A 26,281-nucleotide genomic window follows, 5' to 3' on the forward strand; every position below is an offset into this window, starting at 1 on the left:
AAAATAAATGTGTGATTATACATTAAAAATAGTTTCAGAAACGTAACATTTGAAATATTAATGTAAAAGAAGTACCTACTTATGATACTTTTGAAGCTCTTACGTACATTAATCAACATCATGTGTATAATATATTTTAATTTCCAATTACATCAAGAATTGAATTAAAATCAAAGGTTTTATTATAAGATTTTTTTTTCAACAAAATAAAGAGATAGAACTTGGTATGTTGTAGAAACAATTGACAAAAAAAAGTATGTCTTTCTGGGCATTTAACTTGTCAAGTCACTCACACTATCTCCCAGTCACACGTGAATATTAGTAATCCAAAGCACTATATTTTACATTTGAGTACAAAAGAGAAAGAAAACAAACGAACAATAAACTAAGACTCCTAAATAACCAACTTCTAGCAAACCTCTTCTGGTAACTATTTCATGATAATAATACTGATATCAAAACGTTATTATCAATATTACAAGCCTTGATATTTTCGTGTAATCATGAACAGTTCTTAAACGATATTTATACATATATAATTCTTTTCATACGAGACATAGTATTTTTGGGTTTGAAGTAATTAATGTACAAAGGTATATTAGGTGTACAACATTGGTGATATACTTCAATCTAATCAAATAATCTACAAGCTTGGGAGAAGCATGTGATACGGAAAAATAGTGATATTTATTTTTTTAATATATATATATATTCTTTAAAATGTATTTATTAGAATATTTAGTCTCAATTTATCTGTTCTTATGGACTTGTTCCGATACTGTGGTCCATTCAAGGTCCTGATAACATGTCATGGGACACTTTCGTAAAAGGCACAGTCTATTTTTTTTTCTGCTATGATACACACGACGTAATTCTACCTTTTTTGTAATAAGTATCTCAGATATTTATATATATATATATATATATTTATATACATATATATATATATATATATATATATATATATATATATATATATATATATATATATATATATATATATATATATATATATATATATGTATGTAATGTATATAAAAAACAAAAGGGGAAGCTCCATTCTTAGCAGTCGTGGTTATAATAAATTACTGCAACTCATGTCAGGCAGCTGTTCCCCTGTAATCATCATCACAGAAGTAACTGTTTCTTGTTCCTTTCTTTTAAAAATTCTAAACTGTTTTTTTGTTTTCAATTCGTCAATGAAAAGGTAAAAACTATATGGAAGTTTCAACAAGACACAACATAATCACAGTTTGGAGGTGGGGGATCAGGAAAGAATAAAAGAAACTATCCCCCTCAGTTCTTCTGAACTTGAAGCTCAAAAGATCACCTCCCTTTTTCCTATCATATTCACACACACACACACACACGAAAAAAAAACCTTTTTTTGCTATATATTTATGTACACAAGGAAGGGGAGATTGGGAAATACAGTAATTAACAAACATTCCCAAAACAAATTACCACAACATTCAATATATTCTTTTCCTTTTTGTTTCTTGTTGTCGTAAATAGTGATTGTTTGAGAAAATATAGAGAAGAAACAAAAAACCACGTCTATTTTCAGTGTATACGGTACAAGACTTATGCACCATAAAATTTCTTCTTTTTTTATTATTTTCTGTTTGGATTCCTCTTGATTTTCTCTTGGACCCTGCCTTAGTTTTTCTTTTTAATTTCTCCCTTTATTTTTATTTTTTAAAAAAATCAACAAGATTGGATGGGTTGTTTTCAGATTATGAATTCTTTTTCTTTAGATTTCCCTTTTTCTCAGTCATCCGGTTCAATCCAATCTTCTTTCGCCCAATCTGGCAGAGGAGTTTCAAATGCCCAGCCAGGTCCCTGAAAAAAAAAAAAAAAAAACTTTTAGGAATATGTTACTGTAGACGGTTTTAATACTGTTAAAACTAAAATCAAACTTACATTTACTTATACTTAGAGTGTGGATTTATATAGGCTAAAATGGTTTAAGTATATTATACACAGTGGTTTGTAATCAACACCAACAACGTTTGGGGGGCGATTCCTCACACCAAGATAAGACAAAAAGTATAAACCAACCTGGGTGCACAAATGCTTTCTTTTGGAATTATAGACTGCCGAAAATGTAAAAAGTGAACTTTAAAAGGTCCATAGCTCAAAAATTATGGGACCTACCGTAGTCGGGTCAAGACTTTACTTGGAAACTAGTAAGTTCCTTAATCAAATATCCAAGTTTCAGAATCCTCCGGTACTTCCGCAACAATTTTTATCGAGGTACTTGGTGGGTACTTCGAATTATATGCCCGTAGTCAAACTCCTTCTATAAAAATTGTTTCGTGGGTACCTTAGGATTCTGAAACATGTATTTTTGGATAGTGCACATATTAGTTCCTAAGTGAAGTCTTGATCAGACTAAGGTACGTCCCATAGTTTTGGAGCTATGGACCTTTAAAGTCCATTTTTTCATGTTTTCGGCAGCCCATAAGTCCGAAAGGAAGCATTTGTGCACCTAGGTTGTACTACACTTTTTGTCTTATCTTGATGTCAGGAATCACCTCCCAAACGTTGACGGTGTTGTTTTGAATCACCCTGTATATTTAGTTATTACCATTAAAATACGATAATGTTACATATGATCTTAAAAGTACAAATATTAGCTACACTTGTAACAAGGGAATAGATGAATTATTAGATATATGTGCCAGCACTTATTTATCATAATTAAAAATATTAAAATATAATCATAAATCAACAATATTGGCCGTTTTTATAAGTTGGAAACGGATGATGAAGATTGTATTAAATATATCAATAAACATTTAGTTTTATCATCATTAAAAAATTGTTACTCATGTACATTAATAATTACTTCAAAATTGTGAAAATAGGACATTACATATGAAACAGAATAATATGGACTAAAGTTGTGTGTAGTAGCCCGATAGATATTACGTTTTATAACCAGTACAAAATGGTATCAAGTATAACCTAAAATTGTAAAACTGAGGATAAAGGAATCAATTAATATGAACTAACAAATATATAAATATAAACTTAGTTTTGTCATAGTCAAAATATAGTGTTAAGTATGGCCCTAAAATTGAGACAATTGATAATCCTGAAACAGACTAAAATTACTAGTATTACTAACTAATTAAATGCACTAATTTAACTAAACTGTGATAGATGTGTCAACAGAAGACCAGGAACGCTACGTATTTATGGAAGGGGATACAAGGGAAATGTTAAGAAATTGTAGCAGGAAATAAAATGTATAACCATCGACCACATACGTGATTTGATGTCTGTTACATGTCGCGTTGTCTTTTAGACGTACACTAGTTCATTGTGACAGAAAATTTTATATAGTAAACAAAATCACAAACTATGTTCAAACACTAAAACACGATAGCAAGTACTTAGCATTGTGATTATTTCTTGTTATCTCTGCTATATTCCAAACTACAGGGCGCCCGAAAAGCCCATACCTATATCTCGGAAGAAGCGCTTGAATTCAAATGAAGTGTTTATAATATCAAACAAGACACCGTAAGTCGATGAAAGCACAATAGTTCGATATAACCGCCCCCATATGCAAGCAGAATTGCCCATCTCTACACATGAACACGCGTTGCAACATTACTGGGGTAATTGTACCCACCGATGCCGAAATTCGTTCACTCAAGTCGACCGCATGTCGAAATGCAGTCATGTCGAACTACTGCGATTTCATTGATTTACGGTGTCTTCTTTGATATTGTAAACACTTCATTTGAATACAAGTGCTCCTTCCGAGAAATGGTTAGGGACTTCTCGAGCACTCTGTATTTATTTATTTATTTATTTATTATTTCTGCCCTAATATTCCGATTACTTTGTAAAGCTTCTAGTAGAGTCATCTTTGCTGGTCTAGTGGCTAGCGCCTTTTCTTCAGGAAGTCCCGGGTTCGATTTCCAGTGGGAAAGCATTGAACGCGCTGTAATGCTTAAGATCCCACTTTAAAGTATATGTCTCATCTTATATAGTCTCGTTGCTGTCAAAGAAGTTAAACGCAAATCAATCAATAATCTAGAGAAATATGTTTTAAATACTTAATATAAATCCATTAAAGCAAAGTTTTATTGTGAGTACTAATAGCAAAGAGCGTATGATTTGTTGGACTGAAGAGTTCTGTAAATTATTAAACACATCGATCTGGAAACTATTCTATGAATCTTTCGAATGTATAAATCAGCCCTAACTGTTCTTTAAAATTCAGAATAAGGAATGCGTTAAAATAATTATGTAACAGAATAATAATGTAATAGAAGGATTAAGGAAGTATAGTATCGTTTCATCAAAATTAAAGGACGTACGAGCAAATTGTACTTCAGTAGCCACCGTTCTTACGTCTCTGAATGTCAATGAAGTTTAATTTTTATCATAATCAAAATATGGTATCAAGTATCACCTTCAATTTGTGAAAATTTGTAACACTCATAAAGAGGGCCGGCTTTACCATATTTGTAACACATGCATTTCGAAGGGCAAAAAAAAAACTATCATAACTATATTATTCAAAATAAATATTTCTTGTTGGAAACACGCTTCATGACGAAGGTAGCTAAGCTGACCTTCTATTTGAACACTACATTCATAGATCATGTTTGGGTCGCATTAGTTTGTCACATGGACAGTGCTAAAGCAAATGATCAAACCCCAGCATAAATTGCTTGATTGTTGTCAAGTACAAGAACTCAATTCTCGAACAGTAGCGAACACGTGCTCCATTTAGTTAGTTATCACAGTTTTGATATGAAAACTAGTCTTATCCTTCTCACAAACAAGTTCCTTATCATTGAAGGTGGAAACAATTTTAATTGTTTTTTTTTTTTTTAACAGATGTAAAAGAAAAATCAAGAAATAGAGATAAAAGAGTTAGTTGCATTGGAATTGCACTGGATATATCTACATTTAAACTCGATATTGAGTTCTATAAAAAGAATTACCATCTTTCCTCTGCAGGTGTGTTTGCTTTATCTTTCATTAACATAATAGACTATTATTTTAAAAAAAGCAGACACAAAGAGAATGTAGTATTTAGGCCTTTCTGAGTGTGAGTGAACTTTACCTCCCCTTCGTTGTTCATGACGGGATAGCATATTAAAAATCGTAACTTTTTAGATTTGTTCTCTCTGGACAAAAGGGGAAGGGAGAGGGCAAATGATCCCATTGCATTAGGCGACATATTGCCTAGGACCGGCTCTGCTCATAAATAGAAACGGATTAACATGGTATAAAAATGTGCTGACTATGTCAATATATATAAATTATACACATACTTTTTATCATACTTACATAGTAATAAATATGACCTTAAATATGTGAAAATTGATTATATTTATAATCGGGAAATTAATTAATAAAGGGTGAAAGCGTATTAGCTTTGTTAGTACACACATAACGCATATTATATATATACTTCCTATTTGTTGAGAATACAAAAAGTTTTCCGATTATCTCAACAACAGTATAAATATTTTACACTTCCATTATTATTATTATTATTATTATTATTATTATTATTATTATTATTATTATTATTATTATTATTATTACATAATTTTATGAATTACAAAATTTTGCCAAATATAGAAAATGCGATCTCAAAGTCATGCTGTGGCACTCGGATAGCCAATAAGCAAACTAAGGATGCGTTATTATTTAAACACAAGCTACAGTTTTGCAATATAATGTACGGTACTTAAGCAAACTTTTCTATAGTATTTAATGAAAATGATCAATAATTTTTACATGCTCTTAATTCCTTCAATTTCAATTAAAAATGATTAATAATCTTATTAATTTTAGAAAGGTCATAAATTTTTAATCATTATTAAAAAATAATAATTAAAATGATTTTCCAGTGTTTATACTGATGAAATACCTGGTTTTACACTACAAAGAAAGTTAGAATTTATTATAGTAATTATATGTGGCTTTTCTTTCTACTATTTCTAGTTTGAAATGGATCTAGTATACAAACTAGACCATAGTTAAGAGTTACACATACGTTAGTACGCCCGTGTTAAATAATCTTTGTATTTTCTACACTGCTAGTTATATGGGGACCTCTCAGGGCTCAGCTCCAGGGCCCTCATTGCTCTAAAATAAGCCCTGCCTCTTGATATATATATATATATATATATATATATCGTCGGCGTTCAGGCAGAAGTCACCAACTTCAAAAACATACAGAGTTAGGCACTTCTTCCAATACGAGGACTATACCGGTATACAAGGTGAAATATGCGACGTTCTAATACGTATTATGAGGCTAGATGTAGCAGATGGCATTGTTATGCTAAAGGCAACCACGCTTAGCATCACAATTTCACCTGCTACATCTAGCCTGACAATGTTAGAACGTCGTGTATTTCACCTTGCGTATTGATATCGTACTGGAAGAAATACCTAACTCCAATGGTTAGTTTTTGGAGTTAGTGACTTCTGCCTGAACGCCGACGATATATCCCATGTTGTATCAACCGTTACTCACGTGGTAGAATAAAGAACTGAATATTATGAGTCAAATAATAATTATAAATTCGGTAAAAGCAATTAAAGGTTTGTTTGAGGAGAAAATATATATAAAATTGCTTACCCTGTACTTCCACGCATGCAAATACATAACAAGGTCCTTTGGTTTTGGGTCCCTATACCGAACTTTACACTCATAGCAATGTGAGTCCCATGTCATTTTATCAGGATTGAATGTGTAATCTGGAGCCTCATGTCCAGTCTGCGTGGCAACAGTAACTTTGTTTTTCGGCGAATCACTTTCATTAAGCTCCAGGTTAGTTCTCCCTGAGGGTAACAATTTATCACTAACTGCAACACTGCAAGAAGTACGTAGCAGGTCCACTTCGGCCGCTGGTCCAGAGACGCATGGGCTTCTCGAAGACACAGATAACAGAGGAGGATCCACACCATCACCGTTCTCACAGGACACAACACTAGGCGAAGGCTCACTTGTGGAGTCACCATCCTCGTCCGGAAGCGGGATTTCGGTGTTGTTGTTGTTCTCTGAAACACAAAACAAATTTTCATTTCACAATAGATAACGATAGCAATCTAAACCTTAGAGACAGCAGATTTCATAAGTGATGTCCCAAGACAATTGTATATACAAATATTGTATTTAAAGAAAAAAAAAAAAAAAAAAAAAATAAGTGGGAGATCTGCAATATTTCGGTTTAACCAAATTCGTGATATTTTGTGACGAATTTCCAAAACCAAGTATACAGAAAATCCCTGAAATAATTTAATTAACTTGATCTTATTTTTGGCTATATTTGTCTGCAACTATTTGTCATACGGAACTTACTTCTCAATATTTTCATTACAACATGGGATTTACGTTCTTGAAGATACGAGTAGTATTATAATCACTAAATATGAGGCATTCTCATTTGGCATTTAATTCACTGCTAAAGTTGAGTATTGTTATGTATGTACTTTATTCATCTAATGCATGATTACAATCATGTAGAGTAAAATGCACTATTTATTGTGTAATTTGACTAAAATGGTTTGTTCATTTCTTTTGAAATTACTGGCATTTCTCTCCATACTTTACGTAAGAGATTGAAACATACGTAATTGTATTGCATTAAACACTTTTAACCTGAGATTTTGAGACATATCTTATATAAGAACCAGCGGTAGTTGAATAGGTACCATTTAAAAAGTCATTAATTCAATTTTTGAAATTCAGAATGTTGAAATTTCGGAATTTGGATATTTCGCAATTATAGAAAGTGGAAACCCCATTATCAAAATTATGAAACATGATTAGGAAAGAAACAGTATAAATCCACACTGTTACTAATTCAGTAATGGAAGTAAATTCAAATATGTTCATTGCCGTTTTCTGTTTAAATGTGTTCAAACATTTGCTACATCGAGAATCCGGGATTTTGAAATATCCCAAGTTTAATACATTTGCAACGGATATGAGTATCATTGTCATTGAACAGCGGAAATTCAAAGTCATATTTCTTCAGAATGGGTTCGTGTATGTGTTCATATTAGCTCACTAGTAGAGCATGGGATTCCCAATCATTATGTCTTGAGTTCGAATCCCAGCTCAGAGACTTTATTAGTAAAACTGCACAAAATATAACACAAGGAGTGATTAATATATGAAAAATAGCTTCAGAAAAGTTTAGGTAGCCCTAAAAAGGGTTGTTTTGGGGAGTTGAGGTGGGGACACTAATATTGTGTTCAAGACCCTTTTGCATTTATTACACGTTCCATTCTTCTGTGCATGAAATCTATTAGATGGCCGACAAATCTGTCTCCTTCTCCTACCTCCAGTCATGCCTCGGAAATAAGGATCCATAGGTCACTAGAGATCTTGGTGGATCTTCCTCAGGTCAACTATACCTTAAAGTACGCTTCATCTCTGCCCACATATTTTACATGCGATGGAGATCTGCTCCGCGAGGCGGCCAGTCAATAAAATCAATCTCAGCTTGCCCTGCGAACCATTACTGAACCACACGGGAAGTATGTATTGGGAACTGGTCTTGCTGGAACTGAATGACACAATGAGGCTGAAGTGCTCGTGCTGATGGCACCGTGGTGTTACTCATGATGTATAAGTATTAAGCAATGTCCAAAGTGCCCTTCAATTCTGTGAAGTTGCTCTGCACTGCGACTGGAAATCCAACTCCCACATGAAATAGATACATGACCGCTGCGACTGCAAGCAGCAATATATGCAAAGTCATATCGAGTGCTCCTCGGACAATACGCAAAACAGCACTCCTTATTTGATGATGTTAATATAGAATAAACTACGTCATTCCTGCTAGTATGGCTTCTAACAGAACTTCGTTTAATAATCTAGCATCTTCTGCCTCGGTAGACACATAAAAACGACCAGAAGATCGTAAACTACCAGTCTGACCCTACTGGAAGCAGAACTTGAAGGTCATCGGAACTGGGCAATGAACTCGGACTTGAGGGGCATTAACTTAGCAATGCTGAAAACTAATGATTCGACTCTAATATTGGTTGATTTCGATAGTTTTATGTTATCATTTCACCCCCGGATGCAAATGGGAGCTTAAATCGGACTTAAATGGCATCGGGAGTGTCAATATTTATCTAAGCGGCCCCGAATTCTATGAATTTGCCACTAATATCGGTCGCTTTCGATAATTTTGATGTCTTCCTCTTCCCTCCCCCTAGGAGTGCTAGGACGGGTCTTACCTTAACTGGGAGCAGATCTTGAACTTACACGTTAGAGGGCTACAAAACTGTCACTTTCAGCTTAGAGGACAACTTAGGTACGCCGAAAACTATAGATTCAAAAACTAATAAAGGTCATTTTCAATTATTTTTATATGGCATCCCCCTCAGGGGCCTGAATTTGGATTTAAACGTCATCAGAAGTGTCTCTGTTTACCTCAGCGACTCCGAAAACTACGTATTCAACACTCATACCGAGCGTTTTCGATCATGTTTGTATGTTACTTCTCCTACTCCCCCCTGTGTGTGTGTATGGCTCTTACTCCGACAGTGCTTTTTCCTAGACTGTAAGTAATACATGTACAAAGTTTGGTTAAAATTGCTACAGATGTTCCAGAGTTGTGATGGAACATACACAAACACACATACATCCATATTATATATATATATATATATATATATATATATATATATATATATATATACAATATAGGAAGATGAGAGAGAGACCAAAGCTTCACCACTTCATATTGCGGGTATGCTATGAGATATTTATATTTAACATAGAATGGAACGTACGAGAGAGGTATTGTGGTTATAGCAACAACCAACTTTAAAAGACATTTGGGGGGAATGATTTTAATGCGTGTAATTTTATGTTTATATGTGTTTGTTGAAACTTCTCAAGTGCTGACTCATGACTAGGCATTGGTAAATATGAAATGAGTACATACCTTGTTTTAATAGAAGAACAGACTTTTTTTTAATGTTGAGATTGTCTCTAAAGTGCTGATACGATGTTTCTGAAATTTTTGTTGCAACTACTTCCGACTTAGGAACGCGAAATAGTTTTGATTTTTGACTAGTGCTTAGGTCATGCACTTTCTGTACTCGTGGAAATTATAAGTACTTGTACCTACGAATATACTTTTCTCATCATATTTGTGAATGCATGAACTTACACAATGACTTTGTGTAAGGTAAATGACTTAAGTATTGGAAACAAATTTAAAGACAGAATTACATAGTAGTTTTACTGATAAAGAATTAATTAATTAATTACAATTGAGTTTTTAATTATCAAAAGTGTTTTTTAATGCTTTTTTGTAAGTCACTTGAAGAGTAATGAACTAAAGTACAATCGAGGACAAAAGTTTAATAATTGAGTTGAACTGAGTCCGTGACAATATAAGGAAGCATTTCAGAGTACTGAAATGAAAGCATTGAACTGAAAACTTATGGAAATAATTTCTGCCTTCCTTACTGGAGCACAATCTAGTCTCTTAAAGTGACTTGTCGGGATCATGAACTTGCTACCTGGAACCACGATCTGATTTTGGATATTCTCCGTTTGTACCTAAATGTTCTCTTTATGCCTTTGACTATATTTCAAGAACGTAAATCCAATGCTGTAATAAGAATATTGAGAAGTAGCCTCTGTATGACAAATAGCTACAGACAAATACACTACACACACTCATTTATTGCTATTGCATAATTTACTTAATTTGCATTTAACATTCACATATAGTATACTGAAGTTCTGTCAACACCCATCACATCTCAAATGTTATATCTTAAACATACTACTGACGTATGTTCTGAAGTGATTTTATGAATATATACATATACACACAACTGAATAATTTTATATAATTATTCATGCATTGAGGAATATATCATTAACTAACAAAAAGTTTGAATCAAATGGGAATCGAACTCACGACCTTATGATTAGAAGTCCCGTGCTTTGCCACTGAGCTAACACGAACACTCCTGCCGAGCTCGTTCTGAAGAAATATAACTGAATTTCCAAGACAATGACATTCAAATCCGTTGCAAATGTTTTTTTAAGTTTGTCTTTTTCATTCTACTATGGATGGGAGAAATATGTTCTCTGTCATTCCTTTTATTGGAAATATTCTTTTACATACCGAAATGTAGGTGACAAAAGCAGCATGTACTAACATGTATACATAGTTTTGATATACTATGTTTTATACTGTATTTCAATAAATGTTACTTTTTTCACACTTAATAACATTTCAACATGTCTTATTACATTTAAAAGTAGAAAAATATATCTGCAGATTCTTCCCTGATTGTGAAGCTTGAATTGGGGACTCGAAACTGGTGTCTTGGATCTTAGATACGATGCTCTCTTTGCAGAACCTCGCTGCTGAAAGGGACGCTAAACTAAAATCAACTCAACTCAACTCTCTTTGCAGATATAAATTAGACAGAATGAAATAATTACAGACTACTCTCTATTAACAATCTGTTCCAGCAGAATTATCAATTGGGCATGAACGACATATCCGTACTTTCTAGTGCCACAAAAGTCCGTTTTTGTCGATTTTTCAAGAAACTACGCGTCACAATTTATTCTTAACATTAAGCATGTCATTTTGTTAAGCTCTATGCGATCTACCAACTGATATATATGTCTTATATTTGAACTGTATTTTGATCTTTATATATAAAAATGAAATTCACTATGTTTGTGACTTCGTTATCTCTTGAACTACCGGCCGGTCTCGATCAAATTTACCACATAGATGAGGCTTGGGCCAGGAATGGTTTTTATCATTTCAATTTGATGGTAAAACTTAGGAGAGAAAGAGGGAGGAGATATATAAAAATAAATAAAAATGGAACTTGCTACGTTTGTGACTTAATAACTCTTGAACCACATGACCGATTTCGATCAAATTTTAAACATAGATGAAGTTCGAGCTTGGGATAGTTTTTATTATTTCACTTTGATGGTGCAACTCAGGGGATTGGGAGAGGGATATATATATATATATATATATATATATGATCGAAAATGACCGATATTAGTGTCGAATCCATAGTTTTCGGGTTCGCTGAAATGAACAGTTACACTCCCGAAGCTATTTAAATCCAAATTCAGCCCTATACGTTCAAACTGAAACGTATTCTCTCCGTGCCGAAACGGGTATTCTGCTTCTTAAATATAAAATAAAGTTTAAAAGTTAATCATATTTTTGAGCTATATATCTCATTAACTATACTACGTGCTGTTCTCTTGTTAGAGCTATATATATCTCATTAACTATACTACGTACTGTTCTCTTGTTAGAGCTATATATATCTCATTAACTATACTACGTACTGTTCTCTTGTTAGAGCTATATATATCTCATTAACTATACTACGTACTGTTCTCTTGTTAGAGTTATATATCTCATTAACTATACTACGTACTGTTCTCTTGTTAGAGCTATATATCTCATTAACTATACTACGTACTGTTCTCTTGTTAGAGCTATATATCTCATTAACTATACTACGTACTGTTCTCTTGTTAGAGCTATATATCTCATTAACTATACTACGTACTGTTCTCTTGTTAGAGTTATATATCTCATTAACTATACTACGTACTGTTCTCTTGTTAGAGCTATATATCTCATTAACTATACTACGTACTGTTCTCTTGTTAGAGCTATATATCTCATTAACTATACTACGTGCTGTTCTCTTGTTAGTGTCATAATAAAGAGCTTCGTGAGGGTATATTTCAGGATCGATTCCATCGTAATAAGTCGCGTGGTTTTCGTTCAGCATCAAGTTTTAGGTTTACAAAATAAATCGTTTTTTTTTTTCAATTTTCTCGAAACTATGAATTAGCTCTCACACTGAGCCTCAGAAAAACGACGGAAATGACGTTGTCCATCACAAACTCGTATGACTTGGGACTTCGCATCAGAGGTGAGGGATCTTTGCAGAATCAACATGCCTCCTTTTTTCACAGGCATGCATCAAATTTAGAAAATAGCCAAAATACAGTAGTAACCAAATCAGTAGATTTTGCTGTACGATAAAGCGAACCTATATTGACTACCATTTTTGTTATAGAAAGCTCTTCAACTTACTGAAGTAACAAATTTACGACGAACTAATAAATATATACTTATATCCGAATAGTTAGATACTATAGATAAGACAAAATTAAATTTACCTTTTGCTCCCAGCTGTGCTTGAATTTGTGATTTCCGCTCCGTGCTATCGGAGCTCAAATTCTCTTCTAAATCTGGTTTCAAAGGCTTGAACATACTTAATTCCGTATCACCATCCATTCCCAGCCAATTCTCAGCGTTATGAATGTTAATTAGATCTCTAATTAATTCTTCGTCTGTTTTTCCGATGTTTCCACCTTTCCCCTTCTCTGGTCCGAATACTGTGTGATTATATAGGGGATCGTTTACAACTGGGTAACCTACAAGAAATAAATAATATGCGAATACATTGAAAAGATAAAAATATTACGAAAAAATAGAAATGAAATAGATAATCTACAAGAACAGTCAAGTTTTGGACAGAATGTCTAGTCTTTCGATACGAACAACTATTATCAAGCAAGTATACACAAGGTCTGGTAAAGAATACATGTCGCGTACTTATAGTGCCACTAACTACAAGGCACGTTCGAAAAGTAATCTTCAATTGGTCACTGTGTGAAATAGTGTGGGCAGCGCTACCATCTTTACACATACATGCGCGGTAGATCAGTCTGCATCCAGCCATGGTAGAGTGAAGGTTGTCTGATTACTAGTTCCACTTTTGTAGCGTTTCAAAATGTGTGCTGCAATAGAAAACCCAACAAGTGCGAGGTGCGATCTGTTATATGTTTTCTTACGACATGTTCGGCAGCAGCTATACATCGGGAACTTTTTGCCGTGTATGGACCAAATGTGATGAGTGAAGGAGTTGTTTGTGAATGGGTTCGTTCATTTAAAAGTGGACGAACACACGTTCGTGACGAAGAGAGGAGTGGCAGGCGTCAGTGATCACTGATGAAACTCGTTTAGTAAAATTGATGGAAAAGTTCGTGAAAATCGACGTTTCACAGTCTTGGAGCCTGAAGAAGTGGCTTGGATCTCAACGCTTTAATGATGATGAGCAGCTGAAAGATGCGGTCATAAGCTGGATCAAGGCATAGGCGGAAGATTTTTATGCTGATTGAATTTCTAAGCTACTGCAGAGATACGAAAGGTGTTTGAATGTTTATGGACACTATGATGAAAAATAGAGCAAATAAGTAGTTTTCAGATGTATATAATAAATTCTTCTTATTTACTTTGGTGTTTTTTTTTTTTTAACCTATCGGAGGTTACTTTCCGAACGGTCCTCGTATAAACACAGTGCTAGGGCAATAAACTTTGAATACTGGAGTGCAATACAAATTGTGCTGAACAAAATGAAGACTAACCATGATCGATGTACATAACAACACAAATGTCGCTATTTAAGGACGCAGGAAGAGAAAAAACATAAAATAAATCCAAAGATCAATTACCAAACAGCATAGTGAATTTGCATTATAATTTAAATTGTAAAAAAAAATGGAGGTTAATACTTTCAATCCTAGAGGTATATAAATTGTCGAAGCCCTGGTCCTGGAGAAAATAAAGGTTATTTTAAAATATCATATCGTTCTCTTAACGGTTGAAATTTACAAAAATGAAAGTAGAAGTGCCAATGTAAAAAAGAATAAAAGTAATGACATACTTATTTTAAAAATGATTTTCTACTTCTTCAAACACTGCGTCAGAACTCTTAAACAATTACTTAATATATACAAATTAGATTGTTGATACCTAGTTACTTGAATGTCATTATCATTTACGTGCAACACGGCTAAAATTAAAAAATAAAAAAAAAAAATCTTCTTGATATGCCAATTGCTGTTGGATATGTATTGTGGAAAATGGGCTCTGTATTCCAGTAATCATCAATACAATGAAAACAATCACCCCAAAAAAATAACATATTTTTTGGAAAGTAACTGGTTACCCTTTTTGCAAATATTGAATTTTATTTCAAGGAACCTTGTTTCTTTTTCTTTGCGCATTTGTTGTCGTGCATATGTTAAGTTTTAAAATATTAAATAGTCATGTTGTTCCCGAACGACGCTCGTATTTAACACAAGTTTACAGCCTGTCGTTCCGAAACTACAGTAGGATTGAAAGTGTTATTAAGTAAACTATGTAAAATTTCCTTGAGTAAAAAATTGTTTGAATATTGATATGCCAAATGAAAAATAATAATAATAAACGATATTTATTTCATATGCATTATAGCACTTATGATATTTTGTCACCTGCGGGAGAAACTTATTAGCTTAATTAAAAATAAAATTTGACTAAAGCAAATCACTTTTAATAAATAATAGTATTACAGTTTCAGCAATGTACCATTGCCTTCATCAGAGCAAAATGTATCTGATGAAGGCAATAATACACTGTCGAAAAGGTAACACTATTATTTATTAAACGTGATTAAATGTCAGTTTTTGTTTTTAATTACGGCAATACAGTTCCAAAACAACAATGAACGGCACCATCAATGACAAATAAGCATAATTGCTACCGTAAATAAGAAAGATAAAACAAGTGATCATAGTAGGAAAACATATCAAACTTACGTATTCGATACACAATCCATTCTCGACCCTTTCATTATTTGATAGTCACAAAATAAGTTCTACACAATAAAGATACGACGTCGCCTTTAACCAACCACGAATGAGAGATCCAAGAATAAGATGAAACCATCAGAAAAACTAGTGTTAATATATACACTCTGAATAATGGGTCAAATGGTAGTCTTTCGCGCTGCACGTATTCACGGTTATAATTTTACTGGCTGACCCCTTTTAAATAGAATGATTCCGCTTTCTTGTTATATTTGTACAATGGAAACGAGTTTTCATGAGTATAAGAGAAAAATGCCATTACAAGCTCAATATTTAAATATGCTGGTTAGCATCAAAAATTAGTTTAATAATTGAAGTGTAGAGAAAGGATGAGATACGAAAGGACTTGAATTTGTTGCCTATTGTTTCGAATTCAGCAAGTAGGGTATATTTTGCTCGGTTTTCGTAATAACCTCAAAATGACAGTGTCGCTCTGATGATAACAGTATAGATTGACAGTCTGTGGAACCAGAGGTTGCAATGTCAAACATGTGCAAAGCCACAAGCACTATCCCTGGTATTTGAATATTTGGTTGGAAGGAAAGTATCTTTTTTTTCTTCGTTTATACTTTTAATTATATCTATGATAATTTAGTATCCATAGATAACAAATATTTACTGTAAGTGAGAACTAAATTACTATGAATATTGTTGCACTCATTATTAAAGTACACTATAAAGATAGGGCAAAATATTATTATTAAAAAAGTTCCTTCTTAACGCTGATATTTGATATCATATATATATATATAGTAAAAATTGAAAGACGTGTAATGCTTACCTAAATACTGTAGATGAACCCTGATTTGGTGCATTCGTCCAGTGTGAGGTTTACAAAGGACCACACTCGTCTTCCCGTTGAAACTTAGTTTATGGAAAGTGGTATGGCACTCCTTCCCTTTGGGTGATACTTTACACACTCCAATTTTGTAACTAACAACCTCGATTGGTTCCTTACATTCCACAACATCGCTGGAAAGAGAAATTGAGATTTTGTTTAGAATTTTAGTTATTTTAGTAACTAATATTATTTTACCGGCGTCAGCTCATGTGGTTAGGATTCCATGTTAAGCTAGAAGTACATATAGCCTCATATAGCCTCGCAGCTGAACGGAACGTAAAACTCAAATTTAATCCATTCCAATGTTATCTTATAATTAATTACATTATTGTCACAACAGCTGAGATGTCTTCATATTCATGTAAGTTGGAAATGAAAGACCACTTTCCTGAATGAGAATTATTTATTCCAGTAGTTTTATACTTTAAAGAAATTCTCACGGGAACTGAGATATGTTTGAAAAATATTTAGCACGGTGCTTTCCTTTACTTATTTAGAACTTGGAAATAACAGTGAAGCTCTTTCTTTCTTTCTTTTTCTCATTTATATCAAAGTTCCTTGTTCAACCTTGAAGACAATACATTACTCTTCAACTTAAGCTAGACGAATTATTCTGTATGAGGATCAGTCTCGCAGCTAATTATAATCAGTTCTATTCATATGTGGAACCAATGCTGTAGTCCTGAAATTTTCATAGAATATACGCTGCTTTGTGAACATCTATAACTGACAGAAAAGACATGTATGACAATAGAGAAGATATTTTAAAAAATCACAATGTAAAACGCATATATTAATAACTGCATTAAAATATAAACGCTGAGATACCGTTTTACAGTGTAGAAGCATTTTATGCTATTTTCTTGATATTTCTTAGTAAATTACTTCATTAATAACATAAATGGGAACAGGCATGCAGAAGGAACTACCCCATTGCCAGGAGAAAAAGGGGAAATTGCGCACAATATGCCAGAAGGAATTAGGAAATTATGGAAAGAAGTGGCGTGGACGTATGAATATCACAGTTAAACAAAGCTTTCGTAGTGATATTCACCAATCAAAACAACACGGACTTGGACAGAGACAGAGCGTACGTAGTCTTCTCATTATTTTCTCTTCTCTTTCCTTTCTCTTTTGTAATCATCCCTCGTGGCTACATAGTTAGTGCATGCATCTCCGGTGCGGAAGACCCAGGTTTGGTTCCCTACGTGGTTGCCAGTCCACATTAAGCTGCAGATCCACGTCTCCTACCTTCGAAGCTAATAGAGATACTAAACTCTCATGCTATATATGTAATCCCTATTGTGATTGCAAAATAGTGAGGAAAAGCGAATTTTTAGCCTGATAGATATATTTGAACAGCTATTATATAGCAAGAAAAAGCAATATAGTCGTTTTACCACTTGAGTCATGGCCTGATTAAATGAATAAGTAAACAAATATAAAAGAAATAAAAGTACTATACGCCACACTATATTACTATACGCCGTATACTATACTACTATACGCAGAATAACTAAAAGAAACTAACTCCATGGCCTATGGAACCCAAAAGTTCAATGCCGCGTTCACAAAAGCTCTCCATTGACTTCTATCCTTAGCCAACTGGATCCAGTTTCTACTTTGTATTCCAATTCCTGCGAGATCCATCTTAATATTATCCTCCCATCTGCGCCTAGGTCTTCCTAATGGTCGTTTTCTGATTGGCCTTCCAGTTAAGACTTTGAAAGTGTTCCTACTTTCTTCCATCCTGGCTACATGACTTGCCCACCTGAGCCTGCTAGATTTGATGACCCTAACAATGTTTGGTAACCGTATAAATTATGTAGTTCCCCGTTATGAAGTTTCCGCCATTCCCCATTCACGTTCCTCTTGGGTTCGGATATTCGTCTCAGGATCCTGTTCTCAAATACTTTCAGTCTGCGTTCTTCCCTCGAAGTAAGCGACCATGTTTCGCAACCATATAGAACAACAGGCATGATTATCGTTTTATATATTTTAAGCTTCAAATTCCTCGACAAAATTCGCGACTACAAGAGATTTTGAATTGAATAATAACACAAATTTCCTGATTTTAGTCGACATTTAATTTCTTCGTGAATATGCTTTTCGTCTGTTAGTATTGATTCTAGATATTTGAAAGTATCCACTTTATCAAAAGTGAAGCTGATTATATGCTCTAATGACTAAGATTAAACAGAAGATATATGGCGTACACCGTTGTATGCCCTCGACTACAGCCCTGTGCATAACTTAAAAAAAGAGGGAGATAAAAAATTCTCTCTCCTTTACCTTGGAGGAATAACCCTTCGATATTTATTACATTTAGTTATTACTTACACAACATAAATACTAACAAGAAAAGTATTGCTTAAACGTCTTTATTATGCGTTTTTCCTCTCTTAATATATAAGCCAGTGTCGTCCATGATCTTATCAGCAATAATAGGACTAAAACTACCTTTTCCCCTAAAAATATACGCAGGTGACTGCAACTAGCAATCCAGAGCCATTCATATATTAATGACAAGAGAACATGTAAAAACAGAATGTAAAACAGAACAATCAACATGAATTCTGAATAACCATTATTGAATCGAAATATACTAAATTAACTTTTATTATACAGCGACTCAACATAAACTGAAAATAATAAACACAAAATATCAATTTAAAAACTGTAATTGACGTATTTTTAACATTAATTTTCAACCGGTAATGCGGATGAAAAAAAAAAATGCTTTTAGACATTTCTTGAAGAAAGTATTTGCTACTTGACAAAATGTGAAACTCACTTATACAGTATTTCTTATTTTGATATAACTTATATGACGCTAACATCTACATAAAAATTACCAGTTCATTAGGAGGATTCATTTCAAATTGAGTTGAGTTGAGTTGATTTTGAGTTTAACGTCCCTTTTCAGCAGCGAGGCTAATGAGACGTGGACCTACTGATTAACGTGGAATCCGAACCACATGAACTCCCGCCGGGAATCGAACCCGGGCCTCCCACGCCAAAGGCGAGTACGCTAACCGCTTAGCCACGGAGGAGCTCAGGATTCATTTCAAGTTTTACACTCTTGCACCTAAAGAATATAATGTCTTCCTAAAGTGAGTTTATTTTCATGTGAATGACTCATGCGACCTTGTGATAAAGGCTACAGAAATAAGTGTCCGAAATACAGATGGACGCTATTAATACGGTAAGTATTCCTAAGAGAAAGTAAGTATACCTTTCTCGGTTGAAAATCAGTACAAAGAATCCAATTTACAAAACAAAATAGGAAAATCATTACGAAACCTTTGACAACTACAAGTTTAGAATTTCATTAAAATAATTTTTTCTTAGAAAGCAATAATTTATATTTATAGAACAGTGTCTACACGAGAAAAGTGCATAACTATTTATATGGCAGTTAGAAGGACCATTTTCAAATCCTTTGGCATCTACACAAACAACTTAATCCAGAACTTGAAAGTGATCTTAAAGACAGGGTTATTGAAATTTTGCTAAGTTCATCACACTTCACTAAGCGCTTGAAATACTCGGTTCCTAATAAACCGTGTATAGAAATAGAGAGCCTTATTTAGGAATAAAGGTTACAAGTTCTGGTGATTAGTTTTCAGCGTGAGAAGAGTAAGGGTTTTTAGATACTTAAGGTAATGCTCTTCTTACTTTAAAAAAATAATAAAAAGTAAAGGCAATAAAGAAGATAAAAAAAATGAAAATGAGCCTGTTAGCACCTACAAAATATTAATAAATGAACTAACAACTGGCTCAAAATCTTTATTTTAGACCATAAATAGTGGCGAGCAACAGATAAAGTCAAAATGTAGGAAGCTCAAACCTATTCACTATACAAAAGGTTTAGACAACAACAATTAGTTTACTTAATATTATTTTATGAGTATTAAATTATCCAGTTTGCTAAACTATCATGTTATTTAATAATACTGAGTTATTTCGAAAAATTAGAAGAAAGGAAGATAACGCTTTTTCTTTGTTTTATAGACCTAGTTCGAGTATAGGTTAAGCCTGCCGTACGTCCTGTAAAAAACAGGCCAGTCCTGATTTTAGACCTGAGTATCCCGTGTTCCTGTAAATTTAATCGAGACATGCAAATATCCCGTATTTTAGTCCCGTTCCATTTCTGCAGTCAATATCAGCTTATCGACTGGGAAACCTGTTCTTAATGAATGAAAAATAAGTTGTAACATGAAACAGCTTGGTGCAAGTTATCACTATACCACTCTCTACGGTTTCATAGCAAGCAAACCAATAGACTGAACTCGCAGCGCAGAGTTGCAGTTGTTCATTGGCAGTCAAGGGGATCTGCAATCTTTGATTAAGTGCACAAGCTGAGCTGTTTTTGATAATACACCACAAGTGAAGTGTTCCAATTTTGTATCAAGAAGATTGTCAAAACGGAAATGCACTTTTTCTTCAAATTTGAAGCGTATTCAGGATTTTAGATTTCTGGGTTCTCGGCATCTAAGGTTATTTAGCCCGTCACGTTTTGAGGGATGACGCCCTCGGCGAGCACACTATCCGGTGAAAGGGAAGGAAGCGGCTTGGAACCTATAAGTTAGGTACCACCTCGGCATTTGTCTGGTGTGAATGAGGAAAATCCAGGAAAACCGCATTCAGGGTGGCTGGCCTGAAAAAAGCGTGTTACACTTTTTTGACCGAGTGCCCCCACCCGGGATCGCTCGCGCCGAAGGCGAGTTGAAGCGTATCGAGATGAATTTTTTTTTATGTAAATGCGAAACGATCATAGGAGTTCTCCAGAAGCATAAAGTTTCCTGACAACAGATTATGCTACAGATCGTTCGTTACTTCTTTGTATTCTTTTCAAATAATGCAGTGAAATGTTTCCCCAAAATGTATTGTGTTGCAAAGTTTGGGGGGAGGGAGGAGATCGAAGATGTCTCGTACTCTCATGAAAAATAAAAATGGCAGGCTTAGTGTAGGTACTCACATCAAACTAGGAAAGGTCACCAAATACAAGAAAAATAAAGGAAATTTTAAATACAAATAAGGAAGGAAAGAGTAAAAAATTAAGAAAAGGAAAAGCTAATAACGAAATTGTAATGTGAACACGAAGCCATTCTTTTAATAGTGAACTTAGAGTGTCATTTCTCTTACCTAGGAAATTTTCCTTCAACTCGACAAACGTACTCCTTTTGCACTTGGCGGTTTCTTATCTGGTGTTCCATTTCGCGCGCCTTCTTTGGGCTTCTGCCAAACAGCAGCAAACCGCTGGTTAACCTGTCTAACCGATGAATGGTCCGTAGGTTCTTCAGGTTGTACTCCTTAGCTAAGATGAACACAACCGTGTTGTGGCGGTACCGTCCACATGGATGGACCTAAAGAGAAAGAAGAAAGAAAATTAGAACTATTTGGAAGTTTCAAAAGGTTTTCCACTAAACTGTTCTATACCAATTTACATTTAAATTGTTTCAAATAAGCATGAAATGTTGGAATTACACAAGATAACTTTAAGAACGAAAAGAAAAAACACAATAAACACAATGAACTTGTGGACTTCATAAACACAATGAATAAATAATTACAGTATACTGCTTTCTTAAAATTTCAAGAATATAGTCATAAACGAGAACCATGAATTTCTGCTTAATAATATTTAGCTGTTATATATATATATATATATATATATATATATATATATATATATATAAAGACACTTTTTATTTTTATTGTCAGTTTAGCGCATTATTATGCTTATAACTTACGTACTATAAGTATTTAAACGCTATTTATGCTGCGATTTGCCTTATTACATATTGCGAATGTGACATTACTCTAAACGTAAGCACCCTTTATAGTTTTTATGTGGTAGCTTAATCTTCACAACATATACTTAGTTTATCTTACTCTTTCATTGATATTATCACAATTTTTTTCGCATCCAAATTTTGAAAGTTTAACTGTCTTAAGAACCTGACTTATTAAAAATAATACAAAATTTACCATTTTTCTTTTGATTGTTTTTAGTAAGTGAAAGGAGATAATGAATGCAACTTACCACAATCATTGATAATGTTATTCTATAACAGGAAATACGAATCTGAAGAATTTTCAGTTTTGCCATCCGTAGAAATTACAGTGTTGCCAGAATAACTCCTCCCCCAAAATGTATGTTAAGGCAGCGACTAAAGGAACGAATTTAACTGCATTTAATTACGTATCATGTTGTCTTGGTATCCTATGAACTACTTTTTAAATAACATTTTTATTTAATTTTAATAACTGTATGTTAAAACTATTTTGTTCATTACAAACTAAATACAACTGTTATTTAAAATGTAGTTCATAGAATACCAAGACAACATGATAAGTAATCAAATGTAGTTAAGTTCGTTCCTCTAGTCGCTGCCTTAACATACATTTTGGGGGAGGAGTTATTCTGGCAACACTGTAATTTCTATGAATGGCAACACTGAAAATTCTTCAGGTTTATATTTTGTGTTGTAGCATAACATTATCTATGATTGTGGTAAGTTGCGTGTCATTATCTCCTTTCACTTATGAAAAACAATCAAAAGAAAAATGGTAAATTTTGTATTATTTTTAGTAAGACAGGCTCTTAAGTCGCACTTTTGCACTCTTACATTATTTTGGTATAAGTAATGGAATTCATAGCTTTCTAAACATGTAGTACAAACATGTACATCCAAGCAAAGCAACAATGATATTAAAAGTAGACTTCTAAATTAATAAATAAACTGACTGAGGAAAATAACATACTTTAGACAAAGTATATAGCTGAAGAGCTATTTTTAAACATACATTCATGCCAATTGATCTTGAATGTATACAAAAATCTACAGATATCTTTAGTTAATACTTCAAAGCTGAGTTTACTTTTAACTAGTTATAACAACTAGTTAGAATCGTTACCTTTATTAAAAATGAAAAGACAGTCATAAATCCAGCTTCATCACAAAGGAAGAAAATAGGGTTTGTTTATAATTTCCTTCTTCGATCGGTTTCACAATTTTTCATTATAATTTGGACACAATACATTATTAAAGTGTAACTTGCTTTCTGCTTTAAAAAAAATTAAACAACTTCATCTTGTAAATTACTCTAGGTAATCCGGGTTATTTGTAAACCATAAAGCAAGCGAAGCATACATTAAAAGCAAGCTCTGGTTAATGGAAATATAATATTGAATATTACACAAACATAAGAAAGATTTAATGGTTAGAAAAGATAAAATATTCTCGAGTTTTTAGCTGAAATAGCAAATTTTTACTCTTTTTAGGGGAAATATATGAAAATTACAAAAGGAAATGGCACATGCACAGAACGTGCTGTTGGTAATGTTGATTTTTTCTGAAAAAAAAAAAAAAAATCTACATAAATTTGTCTTTTCGTTTATTAGCTTGAAAATAGTTTCCTTCAATCTGGTGTTTGGTTTAGCTTTATTTATTATTATTATTATTATTATTATTTTCGTTTATTTTACTATTTGAAGGTTCTAATACTATAGATGTACATATGAGATAGTCCTGTGTGGGAAAATATTTATTTAAATATCATAATAATTGCCTCTATACTGTAAGTGTAATATAAGTGTAGTAAACATAATAGGACTGAATATTTTCCGTCAGTAACATAATAGTATATAATGTGTCTACTGAAGAATTTTAAGATCTAAAAATTACATTCTACATGGAGGCAAGTTACAAATATCTGATTTAATCATTGTGATTTGATAATGTCACCAACCTTGCGATCAGCTTCAGTGACTTACCATTGAACCAAATATAAGGATATTGGGATAAAATATAAGAGAAAAAGAAAAGAGAGGGAGGAATTAAAATAGAAGTAATTCATCTACTGACCAGGATTGTTCCGACGTCTTTTTGTTTGGCTTCTTAAAAGTTCATTAAAATTATAAACGCACAAGAATAAGGGGTTCATTACTATTAGGCTAGTTGTCTGTCATTAACCGGAAATGAAAAACACCCTCAATCATTACATTTATTCTGACGCAGTCCTTGTGAAACAAAAAAAAAATATCAAATATCCTTGCATTTTTCAGTCTATAAGCTCCTCAAATTTAATTTATTTTTTCTCGATTATTTTTTTAACAAAAGGGATAAGTTTATGCGTTTCAATCCTTGCTTATTGATTTTTATACTGTTTATAATTTTATGTGTTTCAACTATTCTGAAAATAGTTTTCCTTTTCATTTTAGTGTCTTTCTTTAATTCTGATACTTTGACAGTCTTAACTCTTAATAGAAATCAGTTTTTATTAAGGTTCATAAAATAGGTTAAGGATGACGACATTTTTTTGTAATATCTTATGTAATTTATGTGGTAGTTGGAGCTATTTGTAAGAAAATCTTCCTCATATCGGAGTTAACATAGGAAATGTCATCACTACAGACTTTGCCACCCAGTGGGGTAGGTAATACAAGATATTAGTTTTTAATTTTCTTGATCAGAGCTCAGCGGTTATACGGATAGCAGGACAAATCTTGGGGTTTGTCCGCGTCTTGAAGACACATATATTACCAGAGAACCAACTCATATAAACCATGCTGCATAAAATTTAGCACAATAGGTTAGAATTGTTTTATTTACATAGTACTCTTTTGCTGAAAACGCTACACAAAGTACCACGCATATGACGATGTTCTCAGGATTAAGCGGCATCAGTTGGTAATGCCACTGTTCCATCACGCGAGCCACCCATAGATTGGTGGGTAAAGTGATTGCTTCTATGTACTGGCAAGTTTAAAATATAATTGTCAAGTTTAAGTCCTACTGGAGTACAATGCCAGAGATCCAAACTCGAACGAATTTCGAATCCGCTTCAATACTAGGCCCTGATCTTTATGATCTAGTTAGTTCATAAAAACGTAAAAACGTAAAGAACACTGCTACTTGATTTAATAGGATACTTTTCATCCTAGTGGATAAACTTCAGTGTCTGCTTTGTTAATCTTTCTTGTTTACTTTAAATGTTATTATTATTATTATTATTATTATTATTATTATTATTATTATTATTATTATTATTATTATTATTATTATTATTATTATTCTATTGTCCCACAGGTTTGATAGAGATTCCAGGGTGAACTGTCATTCAGCTGTATGTGAAATTATGTTCAAAAATAAATAGATAAATATTCATGGTATTTCTGGGATAAGGATTTTTTCATTTCTTTTAAAGAAACGTAAAGAACAATTCACCACTGCTCTATTTATTAGCACCTTTCGAAAATAAATATCGTTATCGTTATTTTTTTAAAATACGTATGATGTGATTTTAAAGAAAACAACTTTCAGGATATTATATTCTAATTTACTAATCTGCGACATATTTCTGTAATCACCATAAATTTTAGTTATGTATAAGATATTTCGAACAGATGAACGACTCTTCTTCCTCAGGAATAGGTAGGCTTATTGCATCTTGTGAAGATAACCAAAATGCTTCAACTCTAGTGAAGCCAACTAGAGAAAAGATAAGTGCGCGGAAGAGGGGATCTTTGAATTAAATGTGTAAGAAAAAAAAGAAAAAAAAACATTCGTAGCTTTCAGATTGAAAAATAGATTGAGGAAGGCATTATTACTGTGTCGGAATATCATTATTTAAAAAAAATGAAAAACAAATTATGTATCTCTATTATACCTATTAGTCGGGATTGAGAGTACAACTTATAGAATATG

At 33.1% G+C, this 26,281-nt stretch overlaps 1 protein-coding gene across 1 annotated transcript in view; it reads right to left on the reverse strand.

The window, feature by feature from the left end:
* Window positions 1–1,017: 1,017 nt before the first annotated feature.
* The window catches only part of LOC145683124 (pseudouridylate synthase RPUSD2-like), a 102,944-nt gene continuing 77,680 nt past the window's right edge, over window positions 1,018–26,281 (reverse strand). Inside the window, exons 6-10 of the mRNA XM_081754508.1 lie at window positions 21,714–21,934; window positions 16,506–16,696; window positions 13,208–13,465; window positions 6,626–7,047; window positions 1,018–1,842 (exon numbers count right to left, since the gene is read on the reverse strand). Of these exons, the coding sequence (XP_081610634.1) occupies window positions 1,771–1,842; window positions 6,626–7,047; window positions 13,208–13,465; window positions 16,506–16,696; window positions 21,714–21,934 (1,164 nt within the window). The 3' untranslated portion in view covers window positions 1,018–1,770. The remainder of the gene's footprint in view (window positions 1,843–6,625; window positions 7,048–13,207; window positions 13,466–16,505; window positions 16,697–21,713; window positions 21,935–26,281) is intronic.

This window comes from Thermobia domestica, chromosome 1 (genome assembly GCF_964235325.1).
Source record: "Thermobia domestica chromosome 1, izTheDome1.hap1.1, whole genome shotgun sequence".
Lineage (NCBI taxonomy): Eukaryota > Metazoa > Arthropoda > Insecta > Zygentoma > Lepismatidae > Thermobia > Thermobia domestica.